At 43.0% G+C, this 22,020-nt stretch overlaps 1 protein-coding gene across 3 annotated transcripts in view; it reads right to left on the bottom strand.

Moving 5' to 3' along the window:
* The window catches only part of rbm33a (RNA binding motif protein 33a), a 28,629-nt gene extending 6,947 nt beyond the window's left edge, over positions 1 to 21,682 (bottom strand). For 2 of the 3 annotated variants that reach the window (XR_010664823.1, XM_020652085.3), the window contains exons 1-15: positions 21,509 to 21,682; positions 18,781 to 18,859; positions 18,483 to 18,531; positions 16,866 to 16,939; positions 16,489 to 16,759; positions 14,670 to 14,828; positions 13,307 to 13,469; positions 12,873 to 13,093; positions 10,713 to 11,040; positions 8,997 to 9,058; positions 5,695 to 5,824; positions 4,910 to 5,289; positions 4,071 to 4,334; positions 3,600 to 3,884; positions 2,422 to 3,177 (exon numbers count right to left, since the gene is read on the bottom strand). Coding sequence is in view for 2 of the 3 variants with exons in the window: in XM_020652085.3 (XP_020507741.2) it covers positions 2,422 to 3,177; positions 3,600 to 3,884; positions 4,071 to 4,334; positions 4,910 to 5,289; positions 5,695 to 5,824; positions 8,997 to 9,058; positions 10,713 to 11,040; positions 12,873 to 13,093; positions 13,307 to 13,469; positions 14,670 to 14,828; positions 16,489 to 16,759; positions 16,866 to 16,939; positions 18,483 to 18,531; positions 18,781 to 18,859; positions 21,509 to 21,527 (3,240 nt within the window). In the remaining variant the exon portion in view is untranslated. The remainder of the gene's footprint in view (positions 1 to 2,421; positions 3,178 to 3,599; positions 3,885 to 4,070; positions 4,335 to 4,909; positions 5,290 to 5,694; positions 5,825 to 8,996; positions 9,059 to 10,712; positions 11,041 to 12,872; positions 13,094 to 13,306; positions 13,470 to 14,669; positions 14,829 to 16,488; positions 16,760 to 16,865; positions 16,940 to 18,482; positions 18,532 to 18,780; positions 18,860 to 21,508) is intronic. The other variant, XM_020652086.3, reaches the window with a different exon arrangement.
* Between the last annotated feature and the right edge of the window lie 338 nt (positions 21,683 to 22,020).

Below are 22,020 nucleotides of genomic sequence, written 5' to 3'. Positions count from 1 at the left end.
TTTTGCAGTTGGGTGGAAACGATATGATCATTCTAAACTGTGATCACTCAACAGTAAATATCAAACAGTATTGATACCTGTAGCCACGGCAACAAAAATAGATATTCTTTACACCTAATGGGTTATTTCTTATTTTTAACCACCAAAAATTACAATACATTGGCAATGTTTCTGTGTTTCTAAAGCTGTTTTCACACATGCACTCCTGTTAATGCTCCTGAAATCCTCCTGACCTGGTCGTTTACACATGCAGCTCACAGCAGGAGACTATCCCTGTCAGACAGGAGGGGGGTACGAAGCAACAGAGTCCGCTATACGATGCTTTTCATATGTTTTCTGCAAGTGTGAAGGCAATTAAAGTGAGATAACCCAAACTTCTGCATCCTTCTGAGACACAAACAGACTTTGGATAGGCCAGTTTCGGTTGACGTGAATTTGAATTAACCTACGCTGACCTCTCCGTTCCTCTGTCTGTTTTTAAATTAACGGAGATTGTATTGTTTTAAAACATGTGAACTCGGAAAGTACCACAACTTTAAACAACCTTGATGTGCAGGCATCATCGACTCTAATAATAAAATTGTGTCCAAAGTCGTTACACGGCACAGAATGTATCTGTTGTTCTGTTTGGATATTAAATAACTGGTCTCTATGGTTTCTAGAGCTTGCAAATAACATCAGGATGTTTCCAACATGGCTTCTGTTCTTTCTGCAGGGGTTTCTGTGAGCATGTTTACGAAACGGGCATTGTATCCATGCATGACACAATAATCAAAACAAATCAATCAATCATCGATTCCCAGAATGCCAAGTGTTCATGGACAACGGGGAGAAATGAGAGGCCGCCTCTCCACCGCTCACAGAAAAGGTGTCAGCACTGAAAGTGGATCCTCTTTCACACAATCTGTGGGGAATAAAGATCAACCCAACAAGGTGATGGTCTCATTATCAAATAAAGTCACAGCTCAACTCTGTTGACATGCGGGGAGGAATTGAAGGTCGTCTTTTTCCCCGACTCAGCGAAGAGATGTGACAGATCAATACGAGGGGAAAAGAAAAGAAGCGATATCTCTGACCTGTCCCCAGTCGAGAGTAAATGGATTAATCCCTCCTATAGAAATCACAGCTCCTGATTGCACCCATCAAATGCTAAGCTGCATTACACTGAAACGACAGCAGCTCGATGTGTACCCCATCCCCCTTACGCCCCCTCTCCCTCCTCCTGCTGCTTTTGTGTCGTGCGTTGCTTTGTATTATCCCTGATGAAAATATAATTTGCCTCTTATCTGTGTGCGTAAGCCATACAAATCCAAATCCTCAAAAGTGGCAACTTTCTTACACAGGTATTATGCTCTAGCTGCAGCAGCAGCCGTGTTCAACCAAGAAAGATTAATTACAAGGGACTCGGATTGGCATTCTTTTGTTGCCATGCACCTGAGAGATGGGATGATGGGAAGGAAAAGCAAGCAAGGGATGACAGAGAGGAAAAAGAAGAGGAAGGAAAGAAGAGAGGAGGGAGATAACATTGTCAAGCGTCTGGTGATGACAGGAGAACAATGTGGGAGAGGGAGCATCAAGACAATCTTCTTTTCACCTCAGCTATAGGCTAGTTTCCATCTCTCTCTCTCTCTCTCTCTCTCTCTCTCTCTCTCTCTCTCTCCACCTCGCATCCCACTCCCCCTTTTTTCTCAAAGATGCGGCACATCAGATAGCTCTGCGCGGGTTTCCATTAACGCACTGACACTCAGTTATCTTCATCTGCAGCCAGACAGAGATTTTGGCTCGGCGGCTTGATCCTCAGGGATGGAGTCAGAAAGCGGCTTATTCCGAATACTATCACATCCCACCAACGTGTCTCATCAACGACAACTGTGAATGTTTAACATGCATGCCTTTGTGGCTTTCTCAATAGAATTAATGTGTAATTAAAGGGCAAAGAAGTGACTTATCAAGTGGTTATAAATCAGCCAGAAGTGGTAATTCTAGACTTTGTTGATGTTACCGTCACCCTCTCTCTTAAAGGATACCCTTCTGTCCTTAAGAGATGATATCGACCTTTCAGAGCAGCGATGTGGCGTCCCGAACTCTACAGATAAATGTCATTCTGCTCTCTTAATACCTTTCTGTGTTCTTAAGGGTAAAATGTAAGTGCAGGCAACGTGACTTAAATACCAGTCCTCAAAGCTGAGGGGGGAAAACTCTTAACAAATCAATTGTGCCAAAGTGACACAGACATCACCGTGTCATTCCCATAGGTTAGATATCTTTTGGATTACAAAATAGACATCAGTGGCATTTCCTTGCAAACCTGTCGTTTCCCCGAGAGGTTAAAATCTGTTCAAGAAGTATCAAATAAATGTCGGACATAGAACTGGGACGATGTTGGATGAATAAAAGAAAAAAAAAAATACACAAGCTTACCGCTCCTGAAAGTTTGACGAGCCTGACTTTTTGTGGCACCGTCTGGTCTACGATATCCAAGCTCTTAGTCCGCTGCATCACAGTTCTTTTAGCTCCAGGTTTTAGTCCTTGAATCGGAGTTTGAGCCTGAGCCTGGCCAGGACCCACAGAGGGAGACACAGGTATGGTCTTTAGGGGGGCCTGATTGGACTGGATCTGAGCACCAGGTCTGTTGACATTCTGCAGAGCCATGTTCCTTTGCTGTTGCAGCTGTTGAGGACTTTGACGGGGTCCGGGGGTTTGTGGCAGTTGGGTGCAACCCTTCACCATCTGCAGACGTGTCTTGACGTTGGGACGGGGCGTTAGGGTCTGAGCTTCACCGTTGGGAGGGATGGGGATGCCTTGATTAGGGTTATTTAATGATTGATTTAATGATTGTGGTGTTCTCTGGGGGAACTGTCTCTGCTGCTGTGGTTGCAGTTGGTTCTGCTGTCTTTGTTCATGCTGTTGCTGTGGTGGTGGTTGTTGTTGTTGTTGTTGTTGTTGTTGTTGTTGTGCAGGGTGCGCCGTTTGCTGGTTTTGTTGTGAGGTTTGATTTTGTGAAGGAGGTGGGCCTTGACTCGGAGTGGAATTGAGCCTGTCCAGCAGCTCCTTCTTCCTCTCGCCAGCCTGCATCTGCCGTCGCATCTCCTTTCTCCTCAGGATCTCCTCTCTCAGGCGCTTCTGCTCCTCGATCTTCAGACGGTACTGCCTCGTCTCCTCATCTTCGTCGGGGTCCTGTTGGCAGAAAACCCAAATTACAATATGACTATCTGTCTCTGCTTACTGGAAGGGTATTCATGTGCTAGTGTGTCCGTTTTGAACCATATTACTTGGCCTGACACTCAGATGTAATCAAAGGCAAAACCCAAGAGGAAAATGCAATAGTATTGATCTGTTCGTTCTAATGGAATGAGACTGCAGTCATTAACGACCTTATGATTGGGCTTTTAATAAATGGGAGTGCTTCTCAGCACACTAATAAGCTTGACTGAGCTTACAATTTCTAGGTCACTGTATTTAGCAGAAAAAAAAAGACAGCTTATAGTGTAATTTCAAAAGAATATTAAATTAAAAAAGCATATTTATCTAGTTTATTGTATCTATGATGCATGAAGACTGAGTGCTTTTTCTCTTGCTCTGAGTGTTAGACGGACGACCTGTGGTGCCGTGCTGGCCTGCGTTCTTGGGACTTCCTTGCGAACCACTGTCCTGCCATCTCCTCCAGGGAGGGATTCGGGCTTGGCAGCGACTTGGCCTCTTCCTCTGCCACTGCCAGGCACCGGCTGAGTGTTCTGCCCGGGACGCACCCCCTGCGTTGCCTTGGCAACGGGCCTCACGTTGGCAGCGGGGCGGGCGCTGTTCATGTTTGTGTTGCCAGGTGCTACAGGGAGCTCCCGTAGGTTGCTGTTGCGCTGTTGCATTTGCTTGGAGACGGGGGTGTTCTGAAGAAAGGGCAAAGTACGAATCAATCCGATGCTCACATATTTAAGATTATATTTTCAATTTAGGGTGAAAGATGACGACAGAATGATGTGCAGGAGTTTGAATAACACAACAATTAAAATGGGTGGAGTGTTCTTTCTTCCAGCACTTAGAATAGTTGAGCTACTAATATGTAAATGTCTCACCATCCTCTGCCTGTTGGACATGTTTCGCTGTTGGGGGTTTTGAGGGCGTGGAGTCATCTGCCTGGGGCTACCGTGCGCCTGCTGTTGGTGGAAGGGATTCTGGCCGTGGTGCATCATGGGGCGAGGCTCATTGACATTTAGCTGCTGCTGCTGATGATGTGGTAGCTCCTGCCGATGATGTTGCTGGTGCTGGTGCATGGGCTGATGGGATGACAAGGGGTCGTGGTGCGAAAGCTGGGAGACGGGAGGGCCGTGCATTAAGCCCTGACAATCAGAGAATGAAAAAAAAAACACATCAGTAATCAACAAAATCAGAGCTTTGTAAATATAACATATAATGCATTATTACTGTTATAGTTCATTTTCATAATTCCCTTCTCCTGAAATCTAATCCCGACATTGATTCATTCCTGCATACAATTAAACTCTTGTATTAGCGCAACATAAATAATAGGACAATGGTGATTGGTCCACTAGAGGGAGCTCTTGTCTACGTCTCTTGCAAAATGCAGAGGTGCCAAGCAGACATGAGTCTTTTTCCTCAACGCATCAGTGCCAGTGAATATGATATCAAGTCTAGTTTATTCATGTGAAGAGTACTCTAGTCCTCGCTCTTGTCACAGAAAATTTCAATAACGTAGAGAAAAACAGCCAACTAAAAATCAGACATTTGTGCAGAGAAGTCCGGTGTTAACCAGGCTCCTTTATCACAACTGTTCCAGGTGAGAGACCTTACCATAGCATGCAAACAAATTCAAGAAACTATCCGAGAAAATATAGAGACCCTACACACTCACACTCAATTACACAGACATCCAATGATTGTAAAAATCACTTACTCGTAGTCGTACCTGCATCCCAAATTGGACTTGTGGCGGGGGGAAAAGGTTCCCCTGCTGACCGAACGGCTGCCGCGGGCCCATGAAGGGTCTCGGTTGGTTTGGCGGGCCTCCTTGTTGATTCAAGCCCACCATCCCCTGGTGACTCTGATGGGGAGGGATGTTGGGTCTTTGGGGTTCTCTGGGGAATAGTCCTAGTGGACCCGGGTTCGGCTGGTTGAAGGTTGGTCCAGGCGGGCCGAAGCCCATGTGGCCCTGGCCGGGCAGCTGCTGCTGCTGCTGCTGCTGATGGTGGAGGTTGTGGCTGTTGTTCATAAGAGGGCTGGGGCCCTGGTGATCAAACATGTGCTGCCCGGCAAACCGTGTTGACTCGGTGCGCTCTTTGCACATGCAAGGGGGAAGGCCAAAAAACAACAGAGATGTCAGTGTTCTGCCTTGTGAGGCAATTTTAATCCATCAGTAACTCCCTCTCAAGATGCAATGTGTAAAAATGTTAGAACAAGGGAAAAGAGGGCTATCAAGGAAGACAACCGAGTGGGTTTTATACAACTCTGTGTTAACCCTGTCAGGGAAATCAGTGAATCAGAATGTAGATGTGTAATGCAGATTCCAAGGCTCATTCAGATGTATATATATACACATGCATTTAACATGAGTGCTGCTATGAGAGCGGCAGAAAGCTAGCAGCATACCCTGTAGGTACACCGCCAGAGGTGATGTCGAATAGGATTAAATATGCTAAGAGAGCTTTGTAACCCTCGTCAATGCTGGGGTATAGGACTCACCTCCCATAAAGAGGGGCTCTCTGTCTTGGGGGCCTTGAGGTGGCTGGTTCCTAAAGGGCTCCATGTGATGAGGGGGCCGCTGGGGCTGGCCAAAATTACCCGACATGTGCTGCTGGAAGTCTCCCGCTCCCTGGGAAGAACACAAAACTCATGCATGATAGGCCATACTGGGAACTCAATAATCACAAACAAATTAAACTAATGAAAAATGGGAATTTGTTTAGGAGAATTCCATTGTGCAAGGGGGCGCTTGTAATTGGAAGGCTGGTGGTCATTAAAAAGACACAGAATCGTAGGATATAAACATCAATATGCATGCCAGTATTAAAGAAAACCCTACAGCCTGAATTCATGAGCTAACCTGCATTAACGCTACCTCTGGCTTTGTTGATAAACCTTCTAAAAGCCTGTCTCTTACAAGGAAAGGGTATTTCAGGAAGGGATGAGTGCCCTCACCTTTGTTTCAACCACTTTGTATGTTCCACAGCTTTCTAATCATCGCATGCACGTTACTCCCAATCTATCTACCAAGGAAAACTAGATAACAACCCATTAATCCCTCCTTGGGATTCCAATTCCCCCTCATAACCGTCTCCTTTATTCTTTTAAGCATCCATCTCTGTTGAAAAATTAACCTGCTATTCAACACGTGGCACTTCCACAAATGGGCTTCTTGCCTCCTCCAAGCCTATTGTAAATTACTTAAGATGCTATCAAGGCTTAATCCATCTTTATTCCGCTGCTACGTTAGCGGTATTTAGAGAGGAGAGGCGTTCGAGAGCTAGAAGGCCAGAGTCTGAAAAACTTGCTTAACAGAAAGTTAATCAAAGGGGGCTTACGAAGGCGGAGGGTGGGGGGTGGGGGGGGGTGGAATCACAACAGGGGCGCACTTGTACCATTCTAAAAGGTCAAGACAGGCAGGTTTGCACAAAGAGGACTCTGGTGTCCGTTATAATACTTCTTAAATAACAGCTCATCCTCTCTCAGTTAATCCTTGATAAACAGGCTGCGGGCTACTCGATATGTAAGTGATGCGAGGATAAATTCTTAGCAGTGAGACATTTATAATGGAGAGGGGCCAAATGTCAAATTATTGTTTTGTAAAGAAAGGAAATGTGCAGGTGGAGAGATGTAGTGTTGTAGTACTCGAAATCTGTCTTGGTCTGAAGACCGGTATCGAGACCACTTTTTCAAGGTCCTGTGTCGGAATCTAAAGCATTTTTACTCTGTTTTATCTCGGTCTCAGACTGGGCGGACTCCGGATTTTAAATCAAGACCGGTCAAGACCACCACTGCCAGGCTATTTTTCCTGTGATTAGAAGGTAAACAGCTCTTTCTAAAAGAGCAAATTACTTCCAATTCAATTGTAGTTTGATTTTTATTAGGACCCGACCGATATGAGACTTTAGGGCCCGATACCGAAATCGATATTCGAGAGAGAAATAGTCTGATACTGAAATATTGGCCGGTGTCTTTCTAAGATCCATGTTCGATCTTTAGAGAAAATAAGGTTATTCTGATAGTCACTGGAAATGCTGATATCGGCCGATGTTATCAACTGGCCGAAATTATCGGTTTACCGGTCCAGCTTTAATTTTTTCATCCCCCGGTTACGGCCGAAACCTTCCCGGTGTCACGGTGTAATTGAGTGACACGCCCCCTGCACACAAATTGAGGAATTTTCTGAGATTTTTCTGGTCTTGGAGCACTCTGTTCTCGGTTAGTCGGGTCTTGACTACAACACTGGAATTTGTATTATCTACTTAAAGATGATTACGATACAGACTGCAGGCACAGAATGAAAAAAGAGTCAAAAATCTGTGAATGTGTTAAAAAAAACGTGTGATATTGAATCAAATAAAAATAAAGCCCTTCCTATCAAAACGTCTCGAGTATTGTGGCGTGTGCCATCTTCATTTTGTGGTTAAACTGAATGTCATTATTAAAAGCAGATTAAATATTCAAATAACTTTAATTGGCACTCAGATTAATATTTCAAAAGCAGTCTCCACCAACGAATTTTCTTTTTAATGCAGTGATACTAGAGGCTATGACCCCCCCTCCCTCCCTCCCTCCCCGTTCGCCCGGTCTTTTAACAATTAAATTTGATGGGATGATAATGTATGATAATCATGAGTAATCAGGTGCCCACTGGTAAATGGAATGTAGCCGGCTGCTATGTCACCTGCATTTCAAATTGTGTCCTTGGCAACGGCGGCCAAAAACGCGATTGACAGCTGTGGGCAGTCCAACACTATGCTCTTCATCAGCCCAGTCGTCTGCACGCCCTTCCAAACCCCACGGTCTACTGTCTGATAGGAGGCAAAATAAACAGCTCCCTGCTACCGTGCTAGCAACATCCTGCACTATCACCGACCTCGGGGAGCCGGCGCTGCACAATACTGACACAGAAGGAATAAATATGCCTTTGTTTCTATATCTTTTTTTTTTTTTTTCTTTTTTGTGGGCAAAGGCTGACATCGATGTGAAAGCCTGGCTCATTTGGCAGAAAGGTTGTAAATCCAACAGAATGCAATTGGTTGCAGCTATTTCCCAATGGCTAATTTGCATAAATCCATACAAAATGCACTTTGCAGGAAGATGTCAGTCAGCACCAGCAGCACCTGATGCCTGGGCATCATTAACGAGAAGTAAGTAAGTAACTAAGGGCACTTTGTCTGACTTTCGAGTGAGCCATTTTGCCTCGATACAGTAATTACTTTAAAGGCATGTCCGTCATCTCTTGGATGGGGTTCTTTGTGAGTGAAATAAAGGACCTTTTCTTGCAGGAAATAACTGACTTAAGAACCCTTTTCTCTGACATGAAATTCAGACCTTCAGAATATACGGTACTAAAAGGCAAGAGGCTCAACTAAGGCCCCATCAAGCCTCCACTATGTTTCATTACTACAAAATACCGTTCAAAAAGGTCTCGGTGCCTTTGGGACACAAACTTGTGGAAAGTGAATTTTAACTGGAAGTATATCCTGGTTTCAAAATTCCATTATGTGCCAAGCTGGCTAGTCTGAGCCCCAGTCCATCCATGAAGAGTTGCTAACTAAGTCCCGCTCCTGCAGCTCCGACCTCCAAAAGTCTACCGCCTAAAGCCCCTATCACGCATTTCCAGTTGTGCAGCCAGACTCGTATCAGTGTTTACAGATTTGCTTTAACAGTGTTTGGCCAGGGCAGGCGGTCTAATTGCCGTAATGATATTGCCCACACAAAAAAGAGGACGCGAACCGTGTTGAGAGGCAGAGAAAGTGAGGCGAAAAAAGGGAGGGAGAGGAGCAGCTGCTACTCACGGGAAATCTCTGAGGACCCACAGCAGGTCTGGGCTGGCTCTGAGCAGGAGGCATCAAGGGCACTGCAATGAGATCGAGAGGGGGAGAGAAGGGAGGGAGGGCAGGAAGAGGAGAGGAGAGGAGGGGCAGAGGGGGGAGAAAAATGAAAATGAGGGGCAGTAGGCAGAGAGAGGGTGGTGATAGCAGAAAGGGAGGAGCCCATTAGACATCTCCATGCTGAAGGCTGTTCCACAGGCTTACATGATACATTTTATGTTAGCGTTGCCCCTCACATCTTTACACAGCTGAGTTCAGACCAGAAAGCTCACAGAAATATGAAGGATGTGAAAATAAAATATCATAAAATTCTGTTTTATTTGGAATATGACAACTAGGTAATTCAAAAATCCAAGATTGTATTAAAACAAATGTGTTGCTTTAATTGAGTAACATCTATGGATGAGAAACATCCAAGTGGTACCCATCACTCACATAAACACAACACAAATAACACGCATGTACACAAAAACATGCACACACACTCACACTTAATCATAACCACAGGCAATCCCCGATTTTCCAGTTTTCCTCTCAGGAGCAAAACCCAAACGTGCACATACACACACACAAATCTGTGCTACCACGCTTTACTAACAAAATTTCAATCTTGGCCTGGACAGACAGGCCAGATAAACCAATCTCAGGGAATGAAATGGTGATGCGGCCAGAAGAAAAAAATGGAGGATAAACCCATTACTGGCTGAGAGAGCTATTCACTTGTCATTCAAGCAAACAACAAAGTGACATTCTAATCCAGACACCTTTCAGGACAATGTAAGGATAACTGTCAGCCATGACGGCATCATACACCTCTACTCAGCATCTCACTGATTAACTAGAGCTGCACAATCGCGGATCAAATTACGCTCAGGATTTTCACACGCAGAAAAATACAAAATTTATAATTCTCTTCATGCAGACTGTAACTCTGTGGGTTGTCCTGGATTGTCATGTTAACTTTGCACTCATGATCTTGAACATTTTTCCTCCATTCATTGTTGCTTGCAAGCTGTGGGGATACATAGCGACGTAGACCAGACTGGCAGCGCCACTTTTTAACATCTTTTCTCCGTCATTAGCTCAAAATCCTGCATTTAAAGAAAGCGGTGGCCTTTGTGGAGTGATGGACTGATTGATAGACTCCTCATTTAAAGTCAAAGAGTGACCAGCGAAGGTGGACAAGGAGACGTGCGGGCTGTTGATGCGTCATATGTTTCATGTGACTCTGCAAAGCGATATCAAATGATACTAAAAGAGCGACACAGAAACTGCACTTTTGCAATTGCAAAAAGACAGTTGAAACCTTTTTTTCCCTCTGAGACCCCCAAACACAGACTGTGTCTAATATACCGGTGCAACATATATTCAAGATTTTACGGTAAACACTGCAGAAAAAAATAATGAACCCAAGACACAGCATAGACAATCCATTGACTTGTAATTATACTCTTATTACAAATCCTTAAAAAAAACAAATTTCTAACCATTTTAATACAGTGAATCTTTAGTACACATGAACTCCAACTCGTACTAAACTGGTTTAAATCAAGAGTAGCAACCACACAAAAACATCAGTTATGAATTATATTTCAGGACGTTTCTTTTAGAAACCCAAAAACAGAACAGAGATGACCTCTGTTTTACAAAGTTTTACAAAGTGAGAGTGGATAAACCTACCTTGTACTGAGGATGACGTGGGCCCTCTGAAATGTGGGTTAATATGGATGTTTTTGGGAGCCGGCGGCGGCTGCTGCTGCTGGTGATGTTGGGGGAAGTTGGGCGGCGGGGAGCTCATCATTCGTGGCGGTGGCTCCATCTGGGGCCGTAAGGGCGGGGAGCGGTGAGACATGTGCGGGGGGATGAGGGGCTGAAGGGGCTGCTGGTTGAGCGGGCGCCCATGGTCTTGGAAGGGATGGGGTCCTCTTGGACGCGAGGTTTGGTGGTGCTGCTGGGAGTGCAGTTGCTGCTGATGAAGCTGATGAGGATGAGGCATGCGGGAGGATTGCTGTTAATTGGAAAGAGATGGGGGAAATGGAGAGGAGGGAAAAATCAAGACAGCCTGTCAAAACATATTTCTTTATCTGATTTCACCACTTGCAGCCACGTGATGAAACATCAACGAGTCATATTCAACCGCAGGACTGAAGATGGATATATACAGGAAATGTATGCACGGCTTAAGATTCATCAGAATATTCACAAGCTGCATACAACTGAAGACAACATTCATGGAGATCACAGTCTGCAAATATCAGCCAGAGATGCTATGACTGCTAAATGAAGAATAATTATAACAGGTGAATGGGTCCTTGATAATTGGCCAGTCTATCTGGTTCAGCTACCAAACAATCAAACAAAGAAATAAACAAACATGCCAGCAACCAAATTAGTCCAGTGGTTAAACACAAGGTATGTTGTAAAGAGAATGAGCTCATTAACGAAAATCGAGTGTGTTTGTGGTGTTGGCATGTCATCCATCCGTCGTGTAATTTTTCACACCAGTGTTGATGTTCTTGTTTTTAAATTTGACAACCTAATATCGTTAAATTAAAAGGTCCAATCAGTAAGAAGTGTAGTGAGTGAGATGATAAAGGTATCTTACTATCTGATCAGACATTAAGGAAACATGCTATGTTGAAGTGCTGGCTTCTCTGACAACAATGCAGCAGCCAGTATGTCCTCCTTCTAACTTTAGATTCTGCTCTTGAATGCTCTGGATTTGTTTGGACCAGAGAAGGTAGGCGCTTTTAAGACACCCCCACACGGCCGTTTTGGACGCCCCTCAGTTTGCCAGATATGAGAGCAGTTATCAGGTCAAACCAACAGGTGTTGCAGCGATGGAAGCGGTCAAGAGAAGTGGTTCAGATAGAAGTGATTGTACCCGACCTAAAAAGCCTCTGCATGTTTCTAATAAGCTCCATGAGCAGAAACGTGCTCAAACTAGGATCAATATTAGAGATGCTTTTTGAAAAATGGAGAGAGGTTAGAACGCAGAAAGGTTTACAGAACACTACTGCGTCTACTACTACTGAACATTTCTGCACACTCTTTGGGTTTTTCTATTTTTTCCACAAAATGTTGCTTTGATTAAAAGCTCAAAGTCATTCAGGGGTCAAATCAAAATGAAAGTTTCTAAATTGTGTTGATTATTATTTAGGTCATATGTTGACTTTTTTTTTTTCTTTAGTCCTTCAGATGGTCCTGTATGAACTGATGAGCCGTGTAAATCAAAGGATTAAATGCTTGGAGCGATATCTAATAATAAAAGCCCACAAGGAACTAAATCCTGGGCAAAGAACAATTTTGTAAAACGCTGTCTAAATGGACGACTGCCAAATGCTGCTCTAATCCATATATCAACACTGATAAGGGGGGAGAGTGTTGTGACATTATTCACGTTTAAACGACTACAGCTTTGGAGGTCTTAGACGGAAAGGAGAGCAGCAGCAAGCTAAACAAATGTCAAGTATATGGAAGACTAAACTCGTTTCGACTGTGACAAAAGAAAGGAGGTTAAAAGGAAAACCTGATCGCCCCCTTTGGTGAAACATGAACCGTTTTTCACATCTGCACTCCTGAAAATATCTAGATAATTTCAGGAGGACTGCTCCAGATATTCTCCTGAAATGGTTGTTCACAGCGGGAGATTATCCCTGGCTCTACTCTGACCGCTGTTACAAGCTGTGAATATTTACGTCGAGGCGAATTCTCCTGATTATATCCAGCTGTGTTCTCACATCAGCTCACCCTGAAAATATCAGGAGTGTTTCAGGAAGTGTGAAAGCTCTTTGAGACTTTTCCTTCAGGGTTATTCGGTGGGTAAAAACAATGGCTTACCTGCATGCCCATGTTTCCCATCAGAGGGATCCGCTGGTCGTTCATTCTTCCTCTGTTTCCTCCTCTAAAATCTGTCATTCCAAAAGGTGTGAAGCCTCCTCTTCCTCTGCCTCCTCTCCCTCCAAATCCTCCTCTCCCTCGGCCTCCGTAGCGGTTTTGTCTCTTCTGCCGTTCTTGTTCCTCAAACTGCATCAGATCTCGTTTGGCCTTCTCCGACAGTTCTAATGGACGTCAGGAACAGAGAAAGAGATCACGTCTTTATTAGTAAAAAAATAAATAAATGCTGATGAAGAACTTTTACGGTGAAGAATAAAGTACAAATTTGAGACTTTTCTGTGCTCATGCATAAGCCTGGTGAGGGACAAGTGGGCCTAGTGTGAGTGTGCCCTTAAAGAGAGAAGGATATATTGTGCCCAGCAGGAAAAAGGTTGTACCTAGTGTTTCCGGGATATTCCTCCTATTACTGCCTGCATCAGCCAAACGTGCAACACCGCCATCCTTTCTCTCCGATTTGAAGCGTATGCGACCAGGCCCTTCATCTTCCTCATCTTCTTCATCCGATTCCTCCTTTGTTTCTGCCTCAGCTTCATTTTCAAACTGGAAACATTTTCAGAGGTTAGAATTTTGTTATTAAAAAGTCTAGCCTCCTAAACGGTTTTAAAAATTCTGGTCGGAGGAGACAAACTTGATATGTTCCTCATGGTTTGCAGTGCATCTTTATTTCTTATACCTGCTGAGCTGCAACATTAGCTAATTAATCAATTAGCAAACTGAACACATTTTAATATTCCACTCTACCAACACTTTAATTTAGTAATCAATACTACAACAGCATGGTTACAGAAGTAAAAATCCTGTTCATTTTCTACATATCGGATTTTATTATAAGCCGTGATGTCATAACCATCACAGGTAGACTGACCACGAGCTACCTGAGTGTGAAACAATGGTTTATGCTCCTGTACAAGACACAAGTTTGTTTGTTTGATACCAACCTCCTTTTAAGACAAAAAAAAAAACGGTTTATTCACAATATCAGGGAAAAGAACTACACTACCCACGACGAGTGTCTGATTGTTGGAGCTTGCTGTTATCATGGCAATGTTTCCCTCCCCTCTGCGCCGGATTGTTTGGTAGCAGGCTAGCTGGTTAGGTAGCTTACACAGATCTTAAAATATTTTCAACTATTTAACAATGAATATCGATCTAAATCTTAAAGGCAGGGTTGGTAATTTTTCAAAAACTAGCATGATTTTGAAAGTAGCATTCTACATCAAGCCCCTCCCCTCTGTGGTCCCTCTAAAGCCACGCCCCTCACTTACATGAGCGAGCGCCATTGCACCAGAAACGGACCTCAGCTCATCGCTTGCATTGTGTAGAAACAACGTCGTCTCATTCAGCGGTAAGTAAACTCACAGTATAAACTCCGAGAGCGAGCAGGGAGACAGGGAGACAGGGAGGCGCCTGATTGGTTCATCAGATTGGTACCTCGTTGCAGACATTGGTTGATTTTTTTACAGGCTTACAAACTGATACAGATGATGGATTTTCTTTGTTCCTTTTTCAGAGAACACGAGTTATTAATTTCTGTCAGGACCTGAAGACAATTTACACCAAAACCTTAAAAAGGGGATCTGGAGAAAATTACCAACCCTGACTTTAATTCTCTAAATTACCTTATTGAGATAAAATCAGATATTAAAACATTTCACACAACAAGAGCAGATCAGCTGGAGCTGAATCCTTAGCGTGTAGAGAGTGCTAGAGGTGTTATCGATATAGAGCGTCGGAGCGTACCTCCTCTGTGTCGGGGACCTGAGAGCCTTCGGCTGTATCTTCATTCTCCTCTTCCTGCTGCTCTCCTTCCCCTACATCCGCCTCTGCCTCAGGGGCCGCCGCCTGTTGGACGCCATGTCCATCCATAGGTTCGTCGTAGGAGGTTTCATAATCATCATCCTTAAAAGGATCACACGGATGATACAGAACAGTTGAAGAGGTAACAACCCCTCAATAAGGATCATTTTTTGTGATTTTTTCATAGACAAAAATAAAATCTGAAGAAAATAAGACAAACCCCATACAGAGCATAAAGGCAAACATTGAAATGTTATGGGGAGGATTTTAGGGAGACACCATGTAAGCCCCCCTCCCGACCCAAATTACCATAACAGTGGGAGCCAGGCTTCATTACTATTCCTGACAGCATTTGAAATTCAATGAGATGTAAATGTTTGACATGATATACAGAAAAGCAGGCACAGATAAAAAAAAAACACACTTCTCCCCAGTTCAATGATTTTGAAAATATCATTGACTGACTCCTCGCAAATCACGCCGTTATTGGCTGCGCTTGCGAGTTCATGACTCCATGCCAAAAACATCTCCCAGACGTAAACATTGTAGGAGATGACAAATCAGTTTTTACTGCTTCATAGGGAAACACCACTCCAAGAAATGAAGCTGTCGCCGCCGCCTTTTCATGAAACCCCACATCTGAGATGCTCAAGCATAGTAGCTCCTCATACTGGTATCAGAGTTACTGGTGAGTCAAATAACCATCAGCCTCAGACAAAAACTCATCGCTAAATAAGGTCAGACTGTAGGTCACACAAAAGTGTTTGGTGTTGCGCTCCATTAACCTGCCAAACAGCAACACACATTAATGCAGAAAAGAAGAAGAGCAACATTCAGCGAACAAGACGGATGGACAGGCTGCCCCGAGGGAACGCGACCGCTTAATCCTTTAAACTGCTCCACACAGAACTCAATGAATACCGTGGCGAACAAAATGTCAGGGCCAGGCAGGTGACGTGACCTTGTGAACAGTTTATTGCACATGATATAAACACGCCCATACCTGCAGACATTTACCCAAAAACACAAAATAAGCACCCACTTGTGCTGCACGCCCTCCGCAAGAAGGTCAACATCTTATCTTTCTTTGGAGCGGGGGAGGAAGGCTAATATATCTCTGTCAGGTGCCAAACACCATCACACCTTGGTAAATGGACCATAACGGACATTTGCACATGGATCTGGTCTTATCTTTGATCCTCTTAGTCCCGGCTAAGAGGGAAGGGGAAACGAATGAAAGGAAAACTGGCATCAATCATTAGAAAACTGTATGGGGTGTCCTCAGGAAGGTCAATAATCTTTTCACCTGCATGAGACTTTATCAGATCCAGTCTAAAAGCCTGAGATAAAAGCCCCTCACATTAACCTCCGCCGATTGGCAGCACATCTCCCCGACACAAAGCGGCTTCTTACTCCCCCGAAGATACAGACCCAAGGTCACAATGGCACGGGATGTGGAGGCGACAGCAAAGCGTTACCTCATGCCAAACAAGCCGTCAACACAAACTTTGTCAGCAAGATGGAGAAATTAACTGGCAGGAGGTGATAATGAATCCACTCTTTGCCTGCCCAAAATCACCAACAAACATCTCCCTCACCTGAATAGATTTTCGATTCCTTGAATGTCCCAGACGGAGACAGACAATCTGACATTATCTCTCAGACACAATAGAGTCAGGCAGAAAGGGAGCTGGAGGACATGTGCATGCATGTGTGTGTTTTCGTATCTTCTATATGTGAATAAGCAAATGTGAGAACTCACTTGAAATTCACCGTCTAAGGGCTCATTGATTTGGATGTCGAGCACTTCATCATCACCCTCAGCCTGCTCTCCAGTGTAATCCATTTGATCCTGGCTGTATTCCTCTGTGTACTCCTCCTCCCCCCCTTGCTGGTAGCCCCCCTCCTCGACTACATCCCCTTCTTCACCCAGGTTCACGACGTCATCTGTGTAGTCTGCTCCCTGCAAGTTGTTCTGCTGCTCGTAGGATGTGCCTAAGCTGTATGTGGCATTCAGGCTCACATCCTGACCGCTGAAAAAAACAACAGAAACAGAAAACAGTGATATATTTTTTAGTTAAGAAGATGCAGAAGTTGATGCTTTACTAAATCAGCGTTAAAACTGAAAACAAAACGTACCTCATATTTATATCTTCATCATCACTTTGCAGAAGGTCATCATTCAGCTCCTCATCAGACACTTCCGAGGGATTCTGAAACAAAACATAAACAACCATTACGGCAAGCACTTTTAAAAATCATATTCTACACCTGAATTTTCATGAATTCATACATTTTGGTAACTTTGTGAATGAACCATTTAAATCTGTCTACCATCTAAGAGTAACTCTTCTCTTAGGTTGAAGCTGTAACCATATCTCTGTAGAACATCTCAGAGCAGCAGAGTTATACTTGGTTAGGAGCCAACTGTCTGTTGTAAACAAAGGTTTGATAAGAATAAAATGTATATTTCTGACATTTACGAGTCAAGCTGATGTCTTCTTTCCTGCCTCATAGAGATGTACCGAAGTAGCCAAGAATTTGTAGGATGTACCTTCTAGCAGAATATAAGCAAGTCTGTTAACATAGAAACTTTGTCAGTACTTTGTCGGTTCATGATTGTTAACAATTTGTGTTCTGTTGTAACTGTCTGACCTCGGCTGATTAAACCGTGTTATAATCCACAGTCTGTTTCACGATTTCATCATTGAATTTACACAGCAGCAACAACAACCCCCACCCAACAACACTTCTTCCGTTGTTTGTCCGTATGTAAGGTGTGGGGGCAGGGGACCACCTCCCACCCCAAAGGATGCTCTATTCCCATGTGGTGAAGGCAATATGGGCAGGTCAACAGGGCTCTTTTTTGTCCACTGTACTTCCTCTCGGTTCACATCAACACTTCCCCCTGCGGAGGAGCCACCTGCCACAAGTCCACCTCTATATTTTTCTAAATATTCGACCAACACTAACACCCAGTGTATACAATACCATTTCCTACAAGCCAAGTGTTTCTATGCATCAAGCATAAAATCTAAGTAAACAAAGCAGTGAGACTGATAGGGCTATCAAACTCGCAGAAAACTCCTTAAAAAACGACTTTTAAATTGCAGGACGCGCTGCATGTGTGAATGCAAATCGACAAATTTTTCACTCTGACTTTAGTCCGAGTTTCTCCTGCCAGAATCGGAACCAGGAGTACTTTTTCTGCAGAAAAGTCTGAGTTAGCTGATGAGAGGAAAATTCACCTCAAGCGAGTGGGAGGGGACGTTTTTATCCTGTGACCTCCACGAACTCCATGCTCTAATGAACCTGCTGCATTCTGTTTCCTGTTCTCCAGTACGTTCTTCTCCGCTCTTTAGTTCAGATTGAGATTCTGTTCAACTACACGTAGCATTGATAGAAAGACAAATATTCTCATTATAGCATCGTGTAGAGGACTCTGTTGCTTCGGCACAGCGGTAGCTCCACATGGACACACAGTCAGACGTTGCACACCCAGCGCTACACTCCCCCGCTGACTCCGCTGATCCTGTCTCACCTGACCAACGGCTCTGTTACTACCTCCGAGGACAGTACAGAGGGGGATCACTTAGTCCCTGCTACATTTAGATTTAAGGCGAAAAGTCACCAGGGCATAAATATTGCGGCTTGAAGCGGCCGTCTGAATAAGGTTAGGGACAGTCTCCCGCTGTGGAGAATTTCAGGAGCAGTTCTGTGTTATAAATCAGCTCAAGTGAGATTTTGTTTTCTTACCTTTTTACCTGACAGCCAATCCTCCCCCAACAACTCCTCTTCCAAATCACTTTGAAGGAGAAAAACAAATAACAGGTTAGCCAAGTCAGATACAACTGAGTCATAGAATTCTTTCCTGCATTAATACATGGCTTGTTTTTTTTATGCATATCTCAGTGTGGTATATCAATGGTTTTCTCTGTGTTCAAGCTGCATCATCCATTTGCATAGGGACTAAAACAAACGATGAAACTACAACACGTTTCCTTTTCTATCCTTAAGTCTTGTAGAACCATGAGAAAATAAAAAGATGCTTTACCTCTCTAGATCGTCTTCATCACCTCTCCTCCTGCGTAAACGCTCAGCCCCGGGCTTTTCATATTCATCAAAGTCAAAATCTGCAACAGAAAGACAAGACGGTGTTCCTTATACATTGCACCTTCCAAAGCGGTCAACATTCCCTGCTTTCATGTGGCGTCGGACACATCGGAAAAAGACGAGTTTCAGAGTTGGAAAATGCAAATGAACGTCTGCTCAAGCCGCAACAACAACTTGGAAACTCGGAAAAGGACTAGGTGTCTGACTTGCTGATTTGACGTCATATTCGTCATCAACATGAGGGGGCGAAAGATGTTTTGATTAATTCACATTTTGCACATTAACTTGTTGCTAGAATATAACTGATAACAGAGATATCCCACATTTTCTTCATAGCATCAACGCTGTTTGTTGCTGTTACATCATTTGGATTTTCTGAATTGAAAGCACATGAACACACTGACTTCCCAACTCGGAAACTAAGACATCTGAGGAGCACCTGAATGCAGCAATCTGTCCTACTGGCCAGCAACATTTGAAATGCACAGATTGTCAGTGATTTTTTCAGATTATAAAACATTACGTGAACAAAACTCGCCATCTACACAGAAACACCTTAAACTGAGTATCTGAACATCTTCACCCTGGAAGGAGTTTCCCAAAAAGAGTTTTCAATGACCAGAAATGCACAGAAAAATCTCCATTTTCAAAAAAAACCTGCCTACGTGTGGCCTTGGCCTTAGATTTATTTATATTTTTAAACTCTATTTGAATAGAAAATTGTGAACCTTGCTTTTATCCATATCCATTTAAGTATTTAAGTACAACTGCCTTGTTGGATGTTTGTTTTTCTGTGTTTTTGTTCAGCGTATTGTAGGGATGTAAAGATTCATCGTAAAATTGTGATAAATCGATTCAAAGGTCCATCCCTACTTCTTTGCATCCTTCATTTTAAATCCACAAACTATTTCAACACTAAATGCATCACAGGCCTTTTGTTGAGAGCTGCAAAACATGCAGCAACACCTGGCTAGTAAAAGAGACTTAGCTTATATTTGAAGTGTTATGGTACAAAGTAGTGGTGGGCGATATAACGATATTAGATCGTGAAGGATTTTAACGTGTTGACGATCTGCCAAAGCAGAGAGATCGTAGAACCGGGCTAATGTGTTTATTCTATCATGCTGCAGTTTACGCTGCGACACAGACGCGTCTACCTCCCTCCTTTTTTTGCTCCGCAGCGGTGAAAACAAAACTTAAGTCTGCAAAAAGAACTCCATCCCGGTTATATGCAACTGTTGTGATATTTTTCCAAACCAACACGCTGTGATCAACAGTTAACTTCTCTGCATAGTGTGCACAGTTAAGTTTACATCTCGGATAGCGACTCAAAAAAAGGTTTAACGACACGGAGAGATGTTAACAATCTGCAGAGAGTCAGACAGAGAGGAGCTCAGACAGACAGTGAGGGGAGATATAACCCCGGTGTTTCAAATGTTGCTGTCGGTGTTTTCTGCTCTCTCTCAGTTTTTAAAAGTTATTTATCAAGCCTCTTCACCTGAAACTCACCTGTTGTGATAACTGAATTTATAGGGATTACACTAAACGACGTTACAAAGCAGCAGGCAGGTGAGAGTGAGTAACCATGGTGACTGTCTGTCTGTCAATCAACAATGTCCCGCCCCCTCTATGAATTAAACTCGTCTGTCAGTAAAACTTACTTTGATCATGTGTCACAGAATGAACACATTCTGTATTATGTTTGATTATATATAAACTAAACTAAAGTTAGTCCAATGATGTCATAAAAAACAACAAAGTCTGCAGAGCCTGTATGAAGCTCCAGCTGGAGGAACTCTGCAGGGCTAAAACAGAACAGAAACACAAGAACTTGAAGTCTACATGTTTTTAAATGAATGCATCACTGCGTGAAAATGTTCCTGATGAACATAAAAAGAGGACACATAACTAAATCATCATTTCAAAGTGGTGAGGAAAACCTTCAAATTGTTCATAAATATTGATCAAATTGAGGGAAAGACATTTCTGTTGCTAAAGATGTTCTGGGTGAGAGACCTCCAGACCCCCAACAAAGATGTTTTCCAAATAGATTAAACTTGTTTTTGTGCATTTAAAAACATTATACAGGTAAATAAGTTTGGTTGAACTGGTCAGTAACTTATAAATATGTCTAAAGATCAGTATTAAAATATATAAATATATATATAAAACAACAAAATAATAAACAAATGGGATTAAAAAACAACGTAACTGCGTCATACTGCTGTTTAACCCCAAACCACAACACCAAGCACGAATAATCAAAACATTTTGTCCTTTTAAGACATAAACATAATCAAAATAAATTCGTGTTTAATCCTGAATATTTGCTGTTTATGAAAAAGCGCCTTTCAGTGTTAGCATGGAGGCTAAGCGCAGATGCTAACAACAAAGCTTGCGACCTCCAGCTTCGACAGTTTCTGTCATTATTCAACAGTTATAAACACGAAACACGTATTTTTCCTACCTTAACTGCCATGTTAATGATGTTGCCTAGGTAGTTCGGTAACAATTATATATTTACCACCAACATCTGGTTCGTGTTAAGCTACTTTAGCTACTCGTAGTTACGGTCTTGTTTGCGGCCTAGGTACGCGCTAACGTAGCTACATGCTAACGTAGCTCCATGCTAACGTAGCATTGTCGACAAACCCGCCGGCTTTACTCACCCTGCGCGTTGGCTGACATGGTGCAGTGTTTGACTAATAAACCAGAGGGTGCATTTGATGTTCAGTATTTCGCCATTATGATGATATATGGCGAGGGAAACAGGGGAAACGGTGTTTAGTATGCAGAAGCAGCGACTCCCATTCACGATCACAGTACAAACATGGCAGAGCTGGGCTTGCAGGAGCGATGCATTGTGGGAAGGAAACTAAAAAAAAAAAAATCGCTGACAGACTTGTTTTTTTATGGAGGACTAAAAGTGCCAAAATGAAATATATAAATATATAATTATCTAAATCATTAAATGTGTCATCAATTGTTTAATATTGGAAATAAATCAACAAATATATAAATAAATATATAATTATTTAATTAATTAAATGCATGTGTTATTAAATAATTAATTAATTATATGTTTATATATTTCATTTTGGCACTGCAGTCCTCCTTTTAGTCCTCCATAGTTTTTCACCTCCACACCTAAATATTTAAAATTTAATTTATTTTAAATTAT

This window comes from Labrus bergylta, chromosome 20 (assembly GCF_963930695.1).
Source record: "Labrus bergylta chromosome 20, fLabBer1.1, whole genome shotgun sequence".
Lineage (NCBI taxonomy): Eukaryota > Metazoa > Chordata > Actinopteri > Labriformes > Labridae > Labrus > Labrus bergylta.
This window is presented reverse-complemented; position numbering and strand designations above follow the sequence as displayed.